This window comes from Vidua macroura, chromosome 36 (genome assembly GCF_024509145.1).
Source record: "Vidua macroura isolate BioBank_ID:100142 chromosome 36, ASM2450914v1, whole genome shotgun sequence".
In the NCBI taxonomy this organism is placed as follows: domain Eukaryota; kingdom Metazoa; phylum Chordata; class Aves; order Passeriformes; family Viduidae; genus Vidua; species Vidua macroura.
The window spans coordinates 348,654-362,819 of NC_071606.1; the positions used below are offsets into that span (position 1 = coordinate 348,654).

Genomic DNA, 14,166 nt, shown 5'->3' on the forward strand with positions numbered 1-14,166 from the left:
AGCAAAAGCTCCTGCAAACATTTCCTATGGACCACCTGATGAGGTCCAGGGGTAGCAATGCCCTCCACAGGTGCTGCACAGCGTCCTTGGGCAGCCCTACATGTCCTGCACGGCCTCTCCAACAACCAGTGGCTTCAGCAGCACTTTGTGCTGGGCCTGGGGGGATGTGAGGCCCCTCTGAGGGCAGTGCTGAGGGCCACCAGTGGGACTGGGAGCTACAGCCCTGCTTGCCACACTGACAGTGGGCAAGTGAGACAGATTCCCTCTTCTCCGCTTCGAGGGGAGCGTGCGGTACATCCACGGAGGACGCGATTCCTGCCAACCCTAGTGGGAGGTGAGGGGGTTCAGGAGTTTGTGGCAGCACCTGAAAAACAAGCCATTTTCTATGCCAGGAGGAAGAGACAGCCACGTTGCAAAGTCTCCTTTCATAAGACAGCTTCAGGGCCATCAGTGCAATACCAGCCCTCGGGTGAAAGCCGACACCTGGAAACAGGTGGCCTGGCTGGGCTGGGAAGAGGGCACAGGGAGATCAGGACTCATCACAGCTTGCTCTGGCAAGGAAGCTGGAGGTCTTACCATCCTGATGCAGATAAAAGCCTCATCTTACATTGTGAAGAAAACCAGGCAAAAAAAAAAAAAAAATCCCACACTCAACACAGGCTTGTAGGATCTGAGCAGGCTTCTCCAAAGAAAACTGTCCTGTTCCTCCCTCCCACACACCCCACACCCAGCCACGGGCCCTGCTGCCCAACCCACTGCCAGGGCACAGGACAGCAGGGCAGCAAAAGGAGGGTCAGCACGAGCGTGACTTGTTGGTGGCAAGCTGGGGAGGCAACACGAGCACCAGGTGTACAAGAAAATCTACCTCTGCTCCTAAAGACTGGGCAAAGTCCTGCACTTCTTTCAGGGCTGTGCCTGCCTCCTCCTTTCTAATCAGGAACCTCCTTTTATATGCCGAGGAATCCAAACAGGTTCTCTGCTCCTTTGGTGGTTGGGGTTTGAATTTAAGTGGGTAAGGCTCATATCTGGAAAACAACAGAACTATGAACAGGGACCTGCAGTGGGAGGGAGAGAGGGAGGGAGGGAGGGAGGGAGACCTGCACGAGCAGCTCCTGCTCAGGATGCAGCCCCTGGGTGGGTGCTGGCACGCTGAACTGAGAAATGGTTTGATCCAGCCCTTCCCAATCCAGGCTGGAGCAGATCTGTTCTAAGGGCAGCCCAGGGATGATGCTGAGGGAGCAGCAGTGCAGCAGCTGCAACTGCTTGCATTGAGGAACTAGAGAGGACAGGGATTAACACCTTGTGGGGATGCAAAAAGCACAGTGGGAGAGGGAAAGACAGAGAAGGCAAGCAGAAAGGTGAGATTTGAGGCACCGAGGGGCAGACCCGGCCAGTGACGAGCCAGCACAGCAAACCCCAGTGCCCAGTGACAGAAACTCTGCAGCTCCACCAGGTATTTATCAGGAATGTTTCCCCTGACACTGTTGGGGGGGTTGGCTGACATTTTCCAACACTCCCAGGTGACTCAGGTCACGTTCCCCATTTTAAATTGAAGCAGGTGCTCAGGGTAACTCTGCTTGGGTTTCTAATGCCACATGAGGGACACAGTCGAGCCGTGCCTGCCGTCACCCTGCTGAGCTGCAAGTGCTCCCCACACAGTCAAACACAACCTGGATGCTCCGTTCCCAGACAGGCATTCAGGGCCTGTAATGATCTGCTCCCCAAAGAATCACTGCCTTTAGCTTTGTGGCTTGTTACCTAAGGCTGCGTTTCATTTCTGGATCAGGGGCAGTCTCATCATAACCCCCAAGAGATCCCCTAATCATCTATTCCACCGTCTTTCATTTTAATGAATGGTTTGAGGCAACCTCCCAGGACCACCATGCCCAGACAATGACATCTTTCACTCTAAAGCAGAAACTCTCTGGGAGGCAGGGATAGGAGATGATGTGATGAGCAAGTCCTGCTGTCAAGCAGTTGAGAACCCGTAAGGGACATGTTGCAGGGGAAAAGTCAAAACGAGCAACAAGTGTCACAAAAAAAGGGAGTGAGGAATGCAAGGTGTCTGCTGAATGCTGACCCCTGGGAAGGAAATCGTCCTGGCAGTAAAGGAGTTATCTCAGAAAAGAAGGAAAGGGAAGGTAAGAAGATGTTCAGCATCAGCCCAGGCACTAAGTGACTCTTTCTCTGGTGTTGGAACTTTCTGGGCATCCTGCAGCACAGTGCAAGGGAGGAAGGCAAGGAGCAGAGAGCAGCTCCTGCAGAGAGGACCCATCCCAAAGCAGAGGGGCCAGAAGGGCCTCCAGCAGCGCTGTGGGAGCTGGGACTAGGAGCCCTTCATCAAGGTGGACATTGCCTCAGGCCACAGAGGTCTGAGAAAGCAGCTTTCACCCCAGCTTTCCTTCCCAGGGGAAACCACTATGGGGGCTAGGCAGCACCAAATTGGAGGAAAACCTATTCCCTGAGCATCCAGCCTGACGGCGGCTGGTCAGCGTTATTTGAACAAGGAAAAGCCAGAAGCAGTCTGGCAGGTCCTAGGCAAACAGCTTTGCTCTTTGCCAAGTACAACCAGGGCACCAGGAAGAAGAGCTTCAGGGAGAGGGCAAAGGTGCACATACCCCAGCTTGTCCTCCGAGCGGAATGACCAGCGGTACTTGGCGGGAAGAGAGCTGCAGTTGGTCATCTCCAGAGAGCGCACTCCTTCAGTGCCACCCACGAACTCCAGCCTGCTGGGCTGGATTTGGAGATTTGGGAAGTGGGCTTCTCCCCAAAGGGCGATACGGGACACCGAGGAGGTGTGAGTGAGGCAACGGGTCTTGGTGTTGCGAGAGCCTAGGAAAAGGACACAAATGTCCATTTAGGCACCAATTATGGCATGACTCCTGGTGTGAATATCCTGGTAGGATGAAAGTGTCATTGCAGTTTAGCTCTTTATTATCTGAACTACAGCTCACCGAGAAGCTGCACGAGGAATTAATTGTCACTTAGCTCCCTTCGACACTGATTCCAGACTGCAGCCTTGAAAATGCCCACTCTTAGCCCTGCAGAGCACTGCAAGCTTCTCTCTCCCTGATGGGGAGGAGCTCCCTCACCTGCCCCAAACCAGCAGCAGTTATCTCTCCGTGATGAGTGTGCACCCAGACCGAGCATTTACTCTGAAAATTCAAGCTGTAAAATTCCCTGTGAAGTCTGCCAACACTCCCACACCGTTAAGCAGTGAGTGAACACGAGTTCACACCCATGCTGGCCGCTGTGATTACTGTTGCCTTTCTTGTTTCATTTATTCAAAAGGCAACCTAACAAGTGCCTCAGTGCTGATGCAGGGTAGGGAAGAAGCAGCTCAGGAAAGGTAATTCGTTTTCCTAAAAAGTTCATTAACTGTGTTGTTAGGGTTTAGGCTTTGAGTGAATTTTCCCCTTGGTCTGGGAAGGGGGATGGGGATTTTGGGGGTTTTGGCTGTGGGGGTGGCCTTTTCCATTCAGAGTTTTTTGGGAGTTGTGGCGTGATGCCGTGGCCGGTTGTGAAGGCGGACTTGAGGTTTGGCAGGGAGGGGACCCTCCCTTCCTTCTGCTCGGGGATTGAAGGTCGGCCAGGTGCTGCTGTGGGAGGTTGTGTGCTTGGCCCTGGGACTGCCCTGGGCTGCAGCTCAGCACTGGGATCCAACCTGTCTGCCTTCCTTCCTTCCTTCCTGCCTGCCTTCCTGCCTTTCCGGCCTTTCCTGCCTCCCTCCCTCCCTCCTTCCCTGCTGCCTGCCTTCCCTGCCGGTGCTGGCTGGGAGGGGATCCCTGCCCTGCCGGAGCCCACAGCTCCTCCTGCCTGTGATCATAACTACACCAAAGGGGACAACCAGTACTTGGCGGGTTGGAAACTTCTGTTATCGTGCTGTTGATTGTGCCAATGCATTCCAGTAATGGACTGTTTTTCCTTTTCCCATATTTTTGCCAAGAAGCCCTGTCATTTCAAAGGTATAATAATTTGGAGGGAAGGGGTCATCTTTCCATTGCAGGAAGATTCCTGCCTTCCTTGGCAGACATCTGTCTTTTAAACCAGGACAGGGACAGCAGAAAATACTGACTTTCTATTCCTTGGTTCTGTTTGACCTCACAATGGCAAAAGGCTACCTGAGGCACCAGCAGCCCTGGAGTTCACACCCTGAAGAGGCTGCTGTGGCAGACCATGAGTGAGGGATGCTTTCATGTTCCAGTGCTCCATTTTGGAACGCACAGATGTCCCACGCTGAGTCCAAGCCCAGGGAACACTCACCAGAGGAGATGTCCTTGAAGTCGAGCTTATTGAGGTCAAAGTGTGAACTCGGTCCGGTGACACACCCCCTGCCATGGCGAGGACAGAGGAGGAAAGGGCTTGGTTAAAGGGAATTACAGCAAAGAGGAAATGGCTTGGTTAAAGGGAATTACAGCAAAGAGGAAAGGGCTTGGTTAAAGGGAATTACAGCAAAGAGGAAAGGGCTTGGTTAAAGGGAATTACAGCAAAGAGGAAATGGCTTGGTTAAAGGGAATTACAGCAAAGAGGAAAGGGCTTGGTTAAAGGGAATTACAGCAAAGAGGAAATGGCTTGGTTAAAGGGAATTACAGCAAAGTGTTGGCTGTCATGGCTCGGGGGTGTAAAACCTGGTGTCAGGGCAGGTTTCAAATCAACACACTGCCATGTGCTCAGCACAGTGCCCCTGTGGACAGGAGGCAGCTAAAGCCAAGTGGGAGCAGCCAACAGCCACTGATGGGGCTTTGGGCACAGGGCAGGCAGGAAAAGCCCCCGGGTTGCTGGTGGTCCCATGAAGGACCCTCAACACACACCCAGACATGGCTCCGTGCCTCAGTTTCCCCATCTGTAATGTGATGGACATAAAGGTGTCCCCACAAACTTCTGTAACCAGCCTTTCCTGCTTTGCTGCTTCCTAGCTGGAACTGGTGCTCCCATGGAGGAACTTTCTCAGGAGATTTTGACCCACACGATCATAACAGAGTTTTGAGACATGAGGCAGGGGAGCCCCAAACACCCTCTGAAAAGAGCAGCAACAGTTCTACACAGTGGGCAGATGAACCCTCGAGGAAAGGACCAGCTTGTCAGCAGTGCAGCAGCTGGCACAGCCAAGAGCAATAGCTTGAACAGCCAAACAAGGGTGTCCTGCATCTAGCACACCACCTCACGTGTCCTTGAACTCAGCAGACAGGCTCCAGAAGTCACCAACATCCACTGAAATCAGCACTTGAAGCTGCACAACACCCACGAGTTTGTTTCATGGCTGATGCCAATCAATGCCCACTGTGCCTTTTGGTTAAAAATCAAGAACTGTGCCTTCTGTTGTATTCCCAGGACTGCCACTGGCTCTGCTCTACACCTCTCAACAAGAGACCCCCGCCCTTGCTCAAGGAGAAAGCTGCTTATGTCATAAAATCCCATGACCAGTCTGGGGGAGGGACAGAGGAGAATCAGTTATTTGATGCTGAAAGGTTCCCTTTTGATTTCCAAAGTAAAAAAGCAGCACTTTTCCTCCAAAAACAAAGCCAGCATACTTGTTTCTCTACTGTGGGCAGACCTACTGACCACTTTTCTCTTGCTAAGGAATAACTTTCTTGTTCTTTTTAATCCATCTCCCGTATCTCATTGGTATAATCCAGTGCAGACTGCTTTCATTTCTTTACTGCCTTGACCCAGTGCCTCCCAACAGCAGCAGCCTAGCTCCAAAGCTCCAGAGCAGCCAGCATCAGCTCTCCTGCTTACCCTACATGATCCCAGCAGCACATGGCTCAGGCTAGCAGGGACAAGCCCTCATGTGCTGTGGTCCTGAGCACTGAGCTCTGCCTCCCCTATTATCAGCCCTTCTCCCTTCTGCTGGGCCAGGATTATCTCTTCACAGGATCACAGAATAATGAGGTTGGAAGAGACCTCTAAGATCGTCAAGTCCAACCTATGCCCTAGCACCTCAACTCGACTATAGCACCAAGTGCCACGTCCAGTCTTTTTTTAAACACATCCAGAGATGGTGATTCTACCACCTCCCTGGGAAGACAATTCCAGTACTTTATTAGTCTTTCGGTGGAAAATTTTTTCCTAATATCCAACCTGTACCTTCCCTGACTTGAGCTTGACTCTGTGTCCTCTTGTTCTGCCCGTTGCTGCCCGGTGGAAGAGACCGACCCCCAGCTGTCTACAGCCTCCCTTCAGGAAGTTGTAGAGAGCAATAAGGTCACCTCTTGCCATGGCACCAGCCCGTGGGATGACGCCCAAGTCCTTGGGACAGTTCCCAGTCTCCCACATCAGCCCTTTCCCGGCTGTGGAAAGGATCTAGCAGAGCACTCTGCACAGGAGCTGGGAGCACGGCTTGTGCCCCACAGCATGGCCGTGAGAGGTGAGGTGAGGCTGCTGCTGCCCATCTGGGATGGATTATTAACGGGAATTCTTACAAACACTGCTGCTGGTGCAGAATCAGCCAGGCTGGCCCATCTCCAAAGCCCTGGGGACCTTGCTGGCTGTTCAGGGGGGACATCCCAGAGCAGCTACTGCCCGAAGCTGATCCATCCCACTGCCAGCCATGGCCCAAGGCAGAGGGAGATCCCTGCAGGGAGGAGTCCTTCCAGCTCCAGGTTAGCCACACAGGGCAGGAGGCATCCTCACACTAAGGCAATTCCAGGATCAGAGCAGAAATTAAGACCTCAGGAAACACCTGCACAACCTGCTCTGCTCAACCCCAAAATGAGGAAGGTGGGGGATGTCCCAGAGACAGCCACAGATGTGCCCACCAAGCTCCCAGAGCCCTTACATGATAGTCAGGATTGCAGACGTAGGAGATCCAGCCACACTGAACTGGAATTCTTCCTCAAACCTCCCCAGCACGGTGGCACTGAAGGAGACCTGGATCGTCTGGGTCCCACCTGGTGCAATGATGCCCTCCTCGGGTGCAAACTTGAAGCAGAAGCCCACGTTTGCAGTTGAACGGATATAGGTGAAGGGAGCATCAATAGCTCCTTGGTTAATCAGCTTCACCTGCAGCAGCAAGAAAGCAAAAGGGAAATAGATGTGGACTCTTCCCTTCTCGTCAGTTATTGTCTAATGATGCAATTCACACCCAGAAAAGGCAGACGATGCTTTGTGCTGCTGAATGGCAGAAGCAACAAAAAAAATACAAGAGGACAAGTTCTGCCTTTGGGTTTCCAAGCAAAGCCGCGGTAACTCCACGTAAGTGGAGTCCATAACCCCGGGGTTGTCCCATGGACACAGAGCACTCCACCTCTATTCAGCATCACCAAGCTCATTCAGACCTGGCCCTGAGAGCAACGTGGGGTGATTGCAGCTGCGTAGTGAATCACCACAGAGCTGCTGCTGCCCCAGCCAGCACAGCTCCAGCAGTGCCATCTACTCATTCACCTTTTCCCATGTCATGAAAACAATACATTGATTATCAGGGATCAGCATCTAAATGTATAGTCAGCACCATCTTTTGGTAGGAAAGCTCAGCGTGTCTTTCCCTTCCACAGCCAAGCTTTTGAAAGTGTCTGGCATGATGCAGTGCCTCATTTTCTACCTCTTTCAGTTGCTCTCTCTTTGGTTTTTGTTGTGGTTTTTTTTGTTTGTTTGTTTGTTTGTTTTGTTTGTTTCTGTGTTTTGTTTTTTTTTTTTTTTCAAACTTGACACTATTGGTGGGGAGGCAAATAGGTAGAAAAATCCTTTGCTTTATTCCCAGGAGCACTTTTCTCTCTCCGGAGTCAGAGATGCACCAAGGTGAAGTGTGGTGAGGGACTGGTCAGCAAGGGAAAGAACTCCCAAGCCCTTTGCAAGGGCCAGCACTGAGCCAGGAGGCTGGATGGCTTTCCTGTGGCTTCCAGGAATAAGCAGGAGACACTTGACTGGAAGCTGTTGGCAGTGGAGTGAAGCTCAAACACAGCCAGGTTGTTCCAGCTGCTTCTGAACAGCCCAGTACAAAGGTGCCTTGTGTCTGGCACTGCCACAAAAGCCTGTGAACGTGCAAATTTTTGACCTAGTGCTGGTTTCATATGCCAAGGGGTTGTTCTGCAGGAAGCCTCCCAGCTGATCCCCCAAGAAGGGACTGGGGCTTCATGAACAACAGACACACCTTTCAGAGGGCCCCAGATTTGACCAGTGCATCAAATATTCCCTGCTCACAACTGCCCAGCTTGGCAGGAATTCCACAGCTCCACCAGGCTTGCTGCTGCCTCAGGAGCCATCAGGATCCATCCCAAGCCCTGCTGCTCACCTCATAAACGCGGGGGGTGTTGACAGGAACGTTGCCAAAGTTCAGTGCACGACAGCTGAGTTCAACCAAAGGTCCGTGGCCTTCCCCTGTGAGGCACAGGGGCAGCCTCCTCTCACAGCCTGGGGAGAGATGTGAGATGTCCATTTCAGCACAATAATTCCCTCTGTTACACTGCATTTTCCAGGCTGCCTCAGTGCTAGTCCCTGACTCTGAGCTGGATGCAACCAGCTCCTGATGCTGCAGGAGAAGATATGGACCCTTCTGTTCCCTCAGGAGATATCCCTTGGGGCTGACTTGCAATTTCTAACCCATTCCTTGGGCTGGTTTCCAATCTTAGCCACCAGTCTGCTGAGTTTCAAACATCTCTGATGTCCTGTAGTGACAGGCCATGGAGTAACGGGTATCAATTGAAAGAAAATAAATTTTTTACTGTGAGGGTGGTGAGACACTCGAGCAGGTTTCCCAGGGGCGTTGTGGAGGTTCCAGCCCTGCAAGTGCTCCAAGCCAGGCTGGATGGGCCTGGAGCTCCCTGATCTAGTGGGAGGTGTCCCTGCCCAGAGGCCTTTGAGGTCCATTCCGTCCTGAACTTACTATGATTCTGTGGTTTCCTTCCCATGCACTTAGAGGAGCTTTGAAATCCACTCAGTGCAGGCACAAAGCTCATAAGGAGTTTGGCAATTGCCAAACTACCCGGCCCAGTAGCACACGACTTTGTTGCCAAAGTCCTCAACTTCTGGCACTCAGCACTGTGTTTCATTTCCACAGACTGAGCTGCAAGGTGACAATTCCCAGACAGGGCCAGAAGCGGGTGTTGGCCAAGGGTGCTCCTTCTGCAAACACCCTGGGCTCAGCGGGGCTCAGCCACCTCTGCTCTGGCGGTGTCTGGGCAGTGGGAGTGATCCAGGGTCAGGGAGCCCATTTCTAACTCAGCTCCCACCACCTGATGATGGATCCATGCCAAATGGACCCGTCCTGGAGGTCAGTGGCCATGGGGGGCTTAGTGCTTGCTCACTAAAGCTGTTCTGCTCTGTAGCTCTTTGGCTTTTGAGGAAAAGCTGGCAAAGCCATGGCATGAAAACCTCTCCCTGCACTGCCTGGGTTGTTCTGGGATCAGTAACCCAGACAGGGGTGTTCTGAGCCCTGGCCCTGGAGACTCCCTGGAAGCTGCAGGGCCAGTGGCGATGTGCCAGCACTGCCCTGCTGACCAGGGACTCTTCCCAGCAGTTACAGGGGAGCCCAGTGGGCTCAGGTTTGCACCATGGCTGCACTGAGGGCGAGAGAAGCAGGGGAAAGGAGCTGTACCTGAGATGCTGCAGTAAGCCACACTTTGGTACTCCAGTTCCTCTAGGGGTTTGAAGGTCACCTTGATTTTAGCCGAACAATTCGGCCCAATTACTCCCTCCTAAAGCAGAAAGGGACAGCAAAACATTTCTCTTCAAACTGCGCATTTCTTGTTTTCCACCACAGTCCTGCAAGCCTTTATTTAGAGCATCGGTGATGAGTGAACAACACAAGGAGCCCAAGGAAACACTCCAAAGCCAGCTCAGCACACCGCTGGGAGCTCTCAGTGCTCAGCTGATCAGCTCTCACTCTCCACAATATTGCTACTGCTCTGACACAAGCCCTTGGTCACATCATGCTGCTGTCAGCTGCAGTGGGATGTAACTGCCACTGCGCACTCATGGCTCTTCACAAGAAGAGAACATGATCCCCTTCCTTGGAAATAAAAATATTAGTTGAACCTGTTTTGAAAGAAAGCAGAGGTGGGGATTATTCTGGGGTTTACTCCAAGGTGAGAAGGGATTTTGCACTGTGCAGACACCAGGCATTCATTGTCTCTCACAATACCAGTACTCAGAATCAGGGCTCTGGATGATGGGAGGATGTGGTGGTTTGCTTGCACAAACAGAAAAGGAAAAGGTTTTCTTGTCCCTGTGTGCAGGAGAACTCAAAAGGCCCATTTAAACCTTCCAGCCTTGTGTCCAGGCTCACAGAGGACACTGGAAGGGACACTCAGAAACAGTGCAAGGCGTGGTTACAGGAGGGGATTGGCATTTCTGTGATTAACCTTGGGCTGAATTTGGCCTCCTTTTCCCAGCCAACCGTGGCAAGCTTGAGGTCAGTATGTGAACAGCCAACGCCCTCTGCTGAACACCCAACTCCAGCACCCTCTGCTGAGCCCCAGGCACCACGTGTCGGGGGAGCCCCTGCCTACAATAACTGCTCCCTGTGGACACGGCAAGGACACGCACGGAGCGCCCTTGAGCTCGAGCCCTGGCAGCAGAGCTCGGCTTTGTCAGGCTCCCAGCCCTGCCCAGAGCCTGCAGGGCAGAAGTGCTTTTAGCAGCCAGCTCTGCAGCTGCACCAAAACTCCATGTCCTCCCTCCCAGCACATTGGGCCAGCTGAGCATCTGCCGAGTGACCGCATCTGGGGGGGTGGGAGAAGGAGGAGGAGGAGGGAGGAGGAGGAGGAGGAGGAGGAGGAGGAGGAGGACGACGACGACGACGACGACGAGAAGGACGAGGAGGATGAGGAGGACGAGGACAAGGACGAGGAGGAGGACAAGGAGGAGGACGAGGAGGACGACGAGGAGGATGACGAGGAGGAGGACGAGGATGAGGAGGTGGAGGAGGAGGATGAGGAGGACGACGAGGAGGACGAGGAGGACGAGGAGGACGAGGAGGACGAGGACGAGGACGAGGACGAGGAGGACGAGGAGGACGAGGACGAGGAGGATGAGGAGGACGAGGAGGATGAGGAGGACGAGGAGGATGAGGAGGACGAGGAGGACGAGGAGGACGAGGACGAGGAGGAGGATGAGGACGAGGATGAGGAGGAGGACGAGGAGGAGGACGAGGACGAGGAGGAGGACGAGGAGGAAGAGGAGGAGGAGGAGGAGGAGGAGGAGGAGGAGGAGGAGGAGGAAAACGGGGTTCTCAGCTATCACTTACCACTGGCTCAATGGAAAAAATGTCATCGGAGAACAGCATGGGGTCTTCTTGCACCTTTGCTATCTCCTCCGGGACCGTGTTGCTCGGGAGGGCAGTGTAATCTTCACAAGAGCCCTTCTCCTTCTCTGTTTTTTCCTCCTCCGTTAAATCTTCCGGCCACATCTCTGTCCATGGCTGAAGAAAACGACACTGCCTGCAGCCACAGGAGAGACAAGGCCAGCAGATTGTTTAATAAGCCACATATTTGCAGAGGGAAGTGTGAGTGCAGGAGGGCAAAGCACTTGGGGAGGAGCAGCAGCAGCTCCCCAGCAAGGGCTGACCCCAAGCCATGAGGGTCCCACATGGATCAGAGGATAACTTGCTGTTCACTGGCACAGCAGGTAGTTTTACTCCACACTTGCAAGCTCGGGAGAGGTTTCCAAAGCCAGGGTCCCTCAAGAGAACCTCCTGGCTCAAAGCCTCTGCCAAAACTGAGGGAGAATCCACCAGGCACTTCAGGTGGCTTTTCCTACCACTGAGCTGCTCGGGGGAGGCAGATAAAGATCATGGAGCAGGACTTCCCTGGCAAGGGGAGAGGAAGCTGGGTTGCAGCTACGTCTTACCAGCATCACTCTTTGTTTCTTCCATTTTGGACCTGCCCTGTTCCCCACTCTGCCTTTCACAAGAGCATCCCAATGGAAATTGATGAATTCAGGCACCACACCCCTTCAGTGACATTCAAGGCTTTATGCATGAAAACAGAGGCTCTGAGAGGGGAAGGGACTTTGTTGTGCAGGAGGGAGACAGCAAACTCCTGGAGAGGCCTTCTCATGATCCAGAGCTTTTTGGGTCCCATCCCAGTGCATGGTAGCAGAATGTCCTGAGAGGGAAATCCTGCACTACCTCCTCTCATAAAAAAAGTCTTCTCTGCTCTGAGATCTCAAAAGCTGCTCTGACAGCAGAACACTGGCCTTGAACCATGCCTAAGACTGGAAGTAAAGAGGAACAAAATGTCCTGGTGGCAGTCTAGGACACAAACTGGCATGAAAACAGATGTAATTGGAAAAAAAAAAACCCACAAAACCAAAACCAGGTTGAAGTTTACTTTGGGGAAACCTAGTTGCTTCTGAGGGGAAAGTGGATCACCTGGAGTCCGGGCTGAGGCAGGGAAGTGGGAAAAAATGGAAATAAACAGCCCAGGGAAGTAGGCAGAGAAGGGCATGGGGTTTTTTGTTAACACACAGAGCTTGTATGGAAGTCAGAGACTGGATGAGGAGATAGAGAACAGTGGAAAACCGAGAAGCCCAGGGCACTAAAGGACCCTCTCACCAGCCATACAGGTGGGCAAGGGTCCATCTCCTGGTCCTTTGCAGGCAATGCAAAATGGCTCTGGGGACTGCGAGCGACCTGGCCCGCAGCAACCAGGGGCTTGGCAGTTTTGGCCCAGCAGTTTTGGCCCGGCGTTTTTTCAGTTTTTGCGTGGCAGTTGGCACAAGCAGGCTGAGCAGAAAGGGTGCAGCCACCCACCCTCCTTGTGTAGTGGGTTGTATCTTTTTGCTGGTTGCGAGGTGCTTGCCTTTTTTTTTTCTTTTTCTTTCTTTCTTCTTTCTGCTTTTTTTTTTATTTCCCCCAGCTATGGTTTACAAATGATGAAAAGCCATTGCTGCTGCTGCTGCTGCCAGCAGGAGTGCACTAAGTCAAACAGAACCCCCCAGGAAGGACGCAGCTGTCCAGGCCCCTGGCTGCAGGGAGGGTCTGAGCCTGGTGTTAATACCAGAGGAAGTGCAAAAGACACCTGCGTGTGGTGTGGGCAGCTGAATGATCTGCTCTGCCCGGTGGCAGAGCTTAAGGAAGAAGTGGAAAGGCTGAGGAGCATTAGGGAGAGCGACACAGAAATAAACTGGTGGAGTTACAGCCGTCCAACCCTGAGAGAAGCTCAGCAGGAGCCAGAGGAGCCCTGCCCTTCTTGGCATCAGGCAGAAGGAGGAGACCTAGGAGACAGTGGGGAATGGAAATGGGTCTCTGCTGGGGAGGTCATAAAATTCCATCCTGACCCCACCACCTACCCAGGTGCCCTGACAGAATAGGTATGAGGCTTGGCTCCAGAGGCTCTGCCAGATGACACTACAGAAAAAATTCTGCCTGGAGAGTCTCCCAGCTGAACTTGCTCTGTCACACAGATCACAGCCTCAAGCATTAAGAGGAAAAGAAGGGTAGTGCTAGTAGGTGACTCCCTTCTAAGGGGAGCTGAGGGCCCTGTAGATCGACTGGATCCATTCCACAGGGCAGTCTGCTGCCTCCCTGGGGTCCAGGTACAGCAGGGATATCACCAGGAAGTTCCCTAATGACTAAATGAACTTCATCTGTTCACCACTGTCTGGGCTACAGTGACCATGAAAGAACAGAGTTCTCAATATTCGGTGAAACAAGGAGGGGCATCAACAAAACTTCCACTCTGGACTTCTGGAGGGCAGATTCGGCCTGTTCAAGAGACTGATTTGGCGAGAACCCTGGGAAACAGCCCTTAAAGACAAAGGGGTCCAGGAAGGATGGACATACTTCAAGAAAGAAGTCTTGAAGGCACAGGAACAGACTGTCCCTGTGTGCTGAAAGGCGAGCTGACAGGGAAGACAACCAGCCTGGATGGGCAAGGAGCTTCTGAAGGAACTAAGGGAAAAAAAGAGGGTGTATCACCTTTGGAAAGAGGGTGAGCTGTTGAAGGATGTTGCCAGGCCATGGAGGAAGAAGATCAGAGAGGCAAAAGCCCAATGAGAACTTGAGGAAATCCAGTCATTGCAACCAACCTTTCCTTGCCAAAATGCCATCCTTGGTTGGAGTATAAGTGGAATGGAATGCTAAGTGCTGAGCTCCTGAAGCCAGCAGGGACACACACCTGAGAGCCAGGCATGGTTTCCTTGGCCTAAAGCACTCAAAAGCACCAACACCCCCCTGAGGCCACACGTCAGTTTTAGCCGTGGGCCGTGTATCTCACTGAAATGGATCTG

General features: G+C 52.8%; 1 protein-coding gene across 1 annotated transcript in view; it reads left to right on the forward strand.

Annotated features, from left to right (window-relative positions):
- Window positions 1-14,166, forward strand: part of LOC128821200 (zinc finger protein 208-like) — a 1,118,338-nt gene that overhangs the window by 325,815 nt on the left and 778,357 nt on the right. The window contains exon 6 of the mRNA XM_054002161.1: window positions 6,366-6,372. Within this exon, the coding sequence (XP_053858136.1) occupies window positions 6,366-6,372 (7 nt within the window). The remainder of the gene's footprint in view (window positions 1-6,365; window positions 6,373-14,166) is intronic.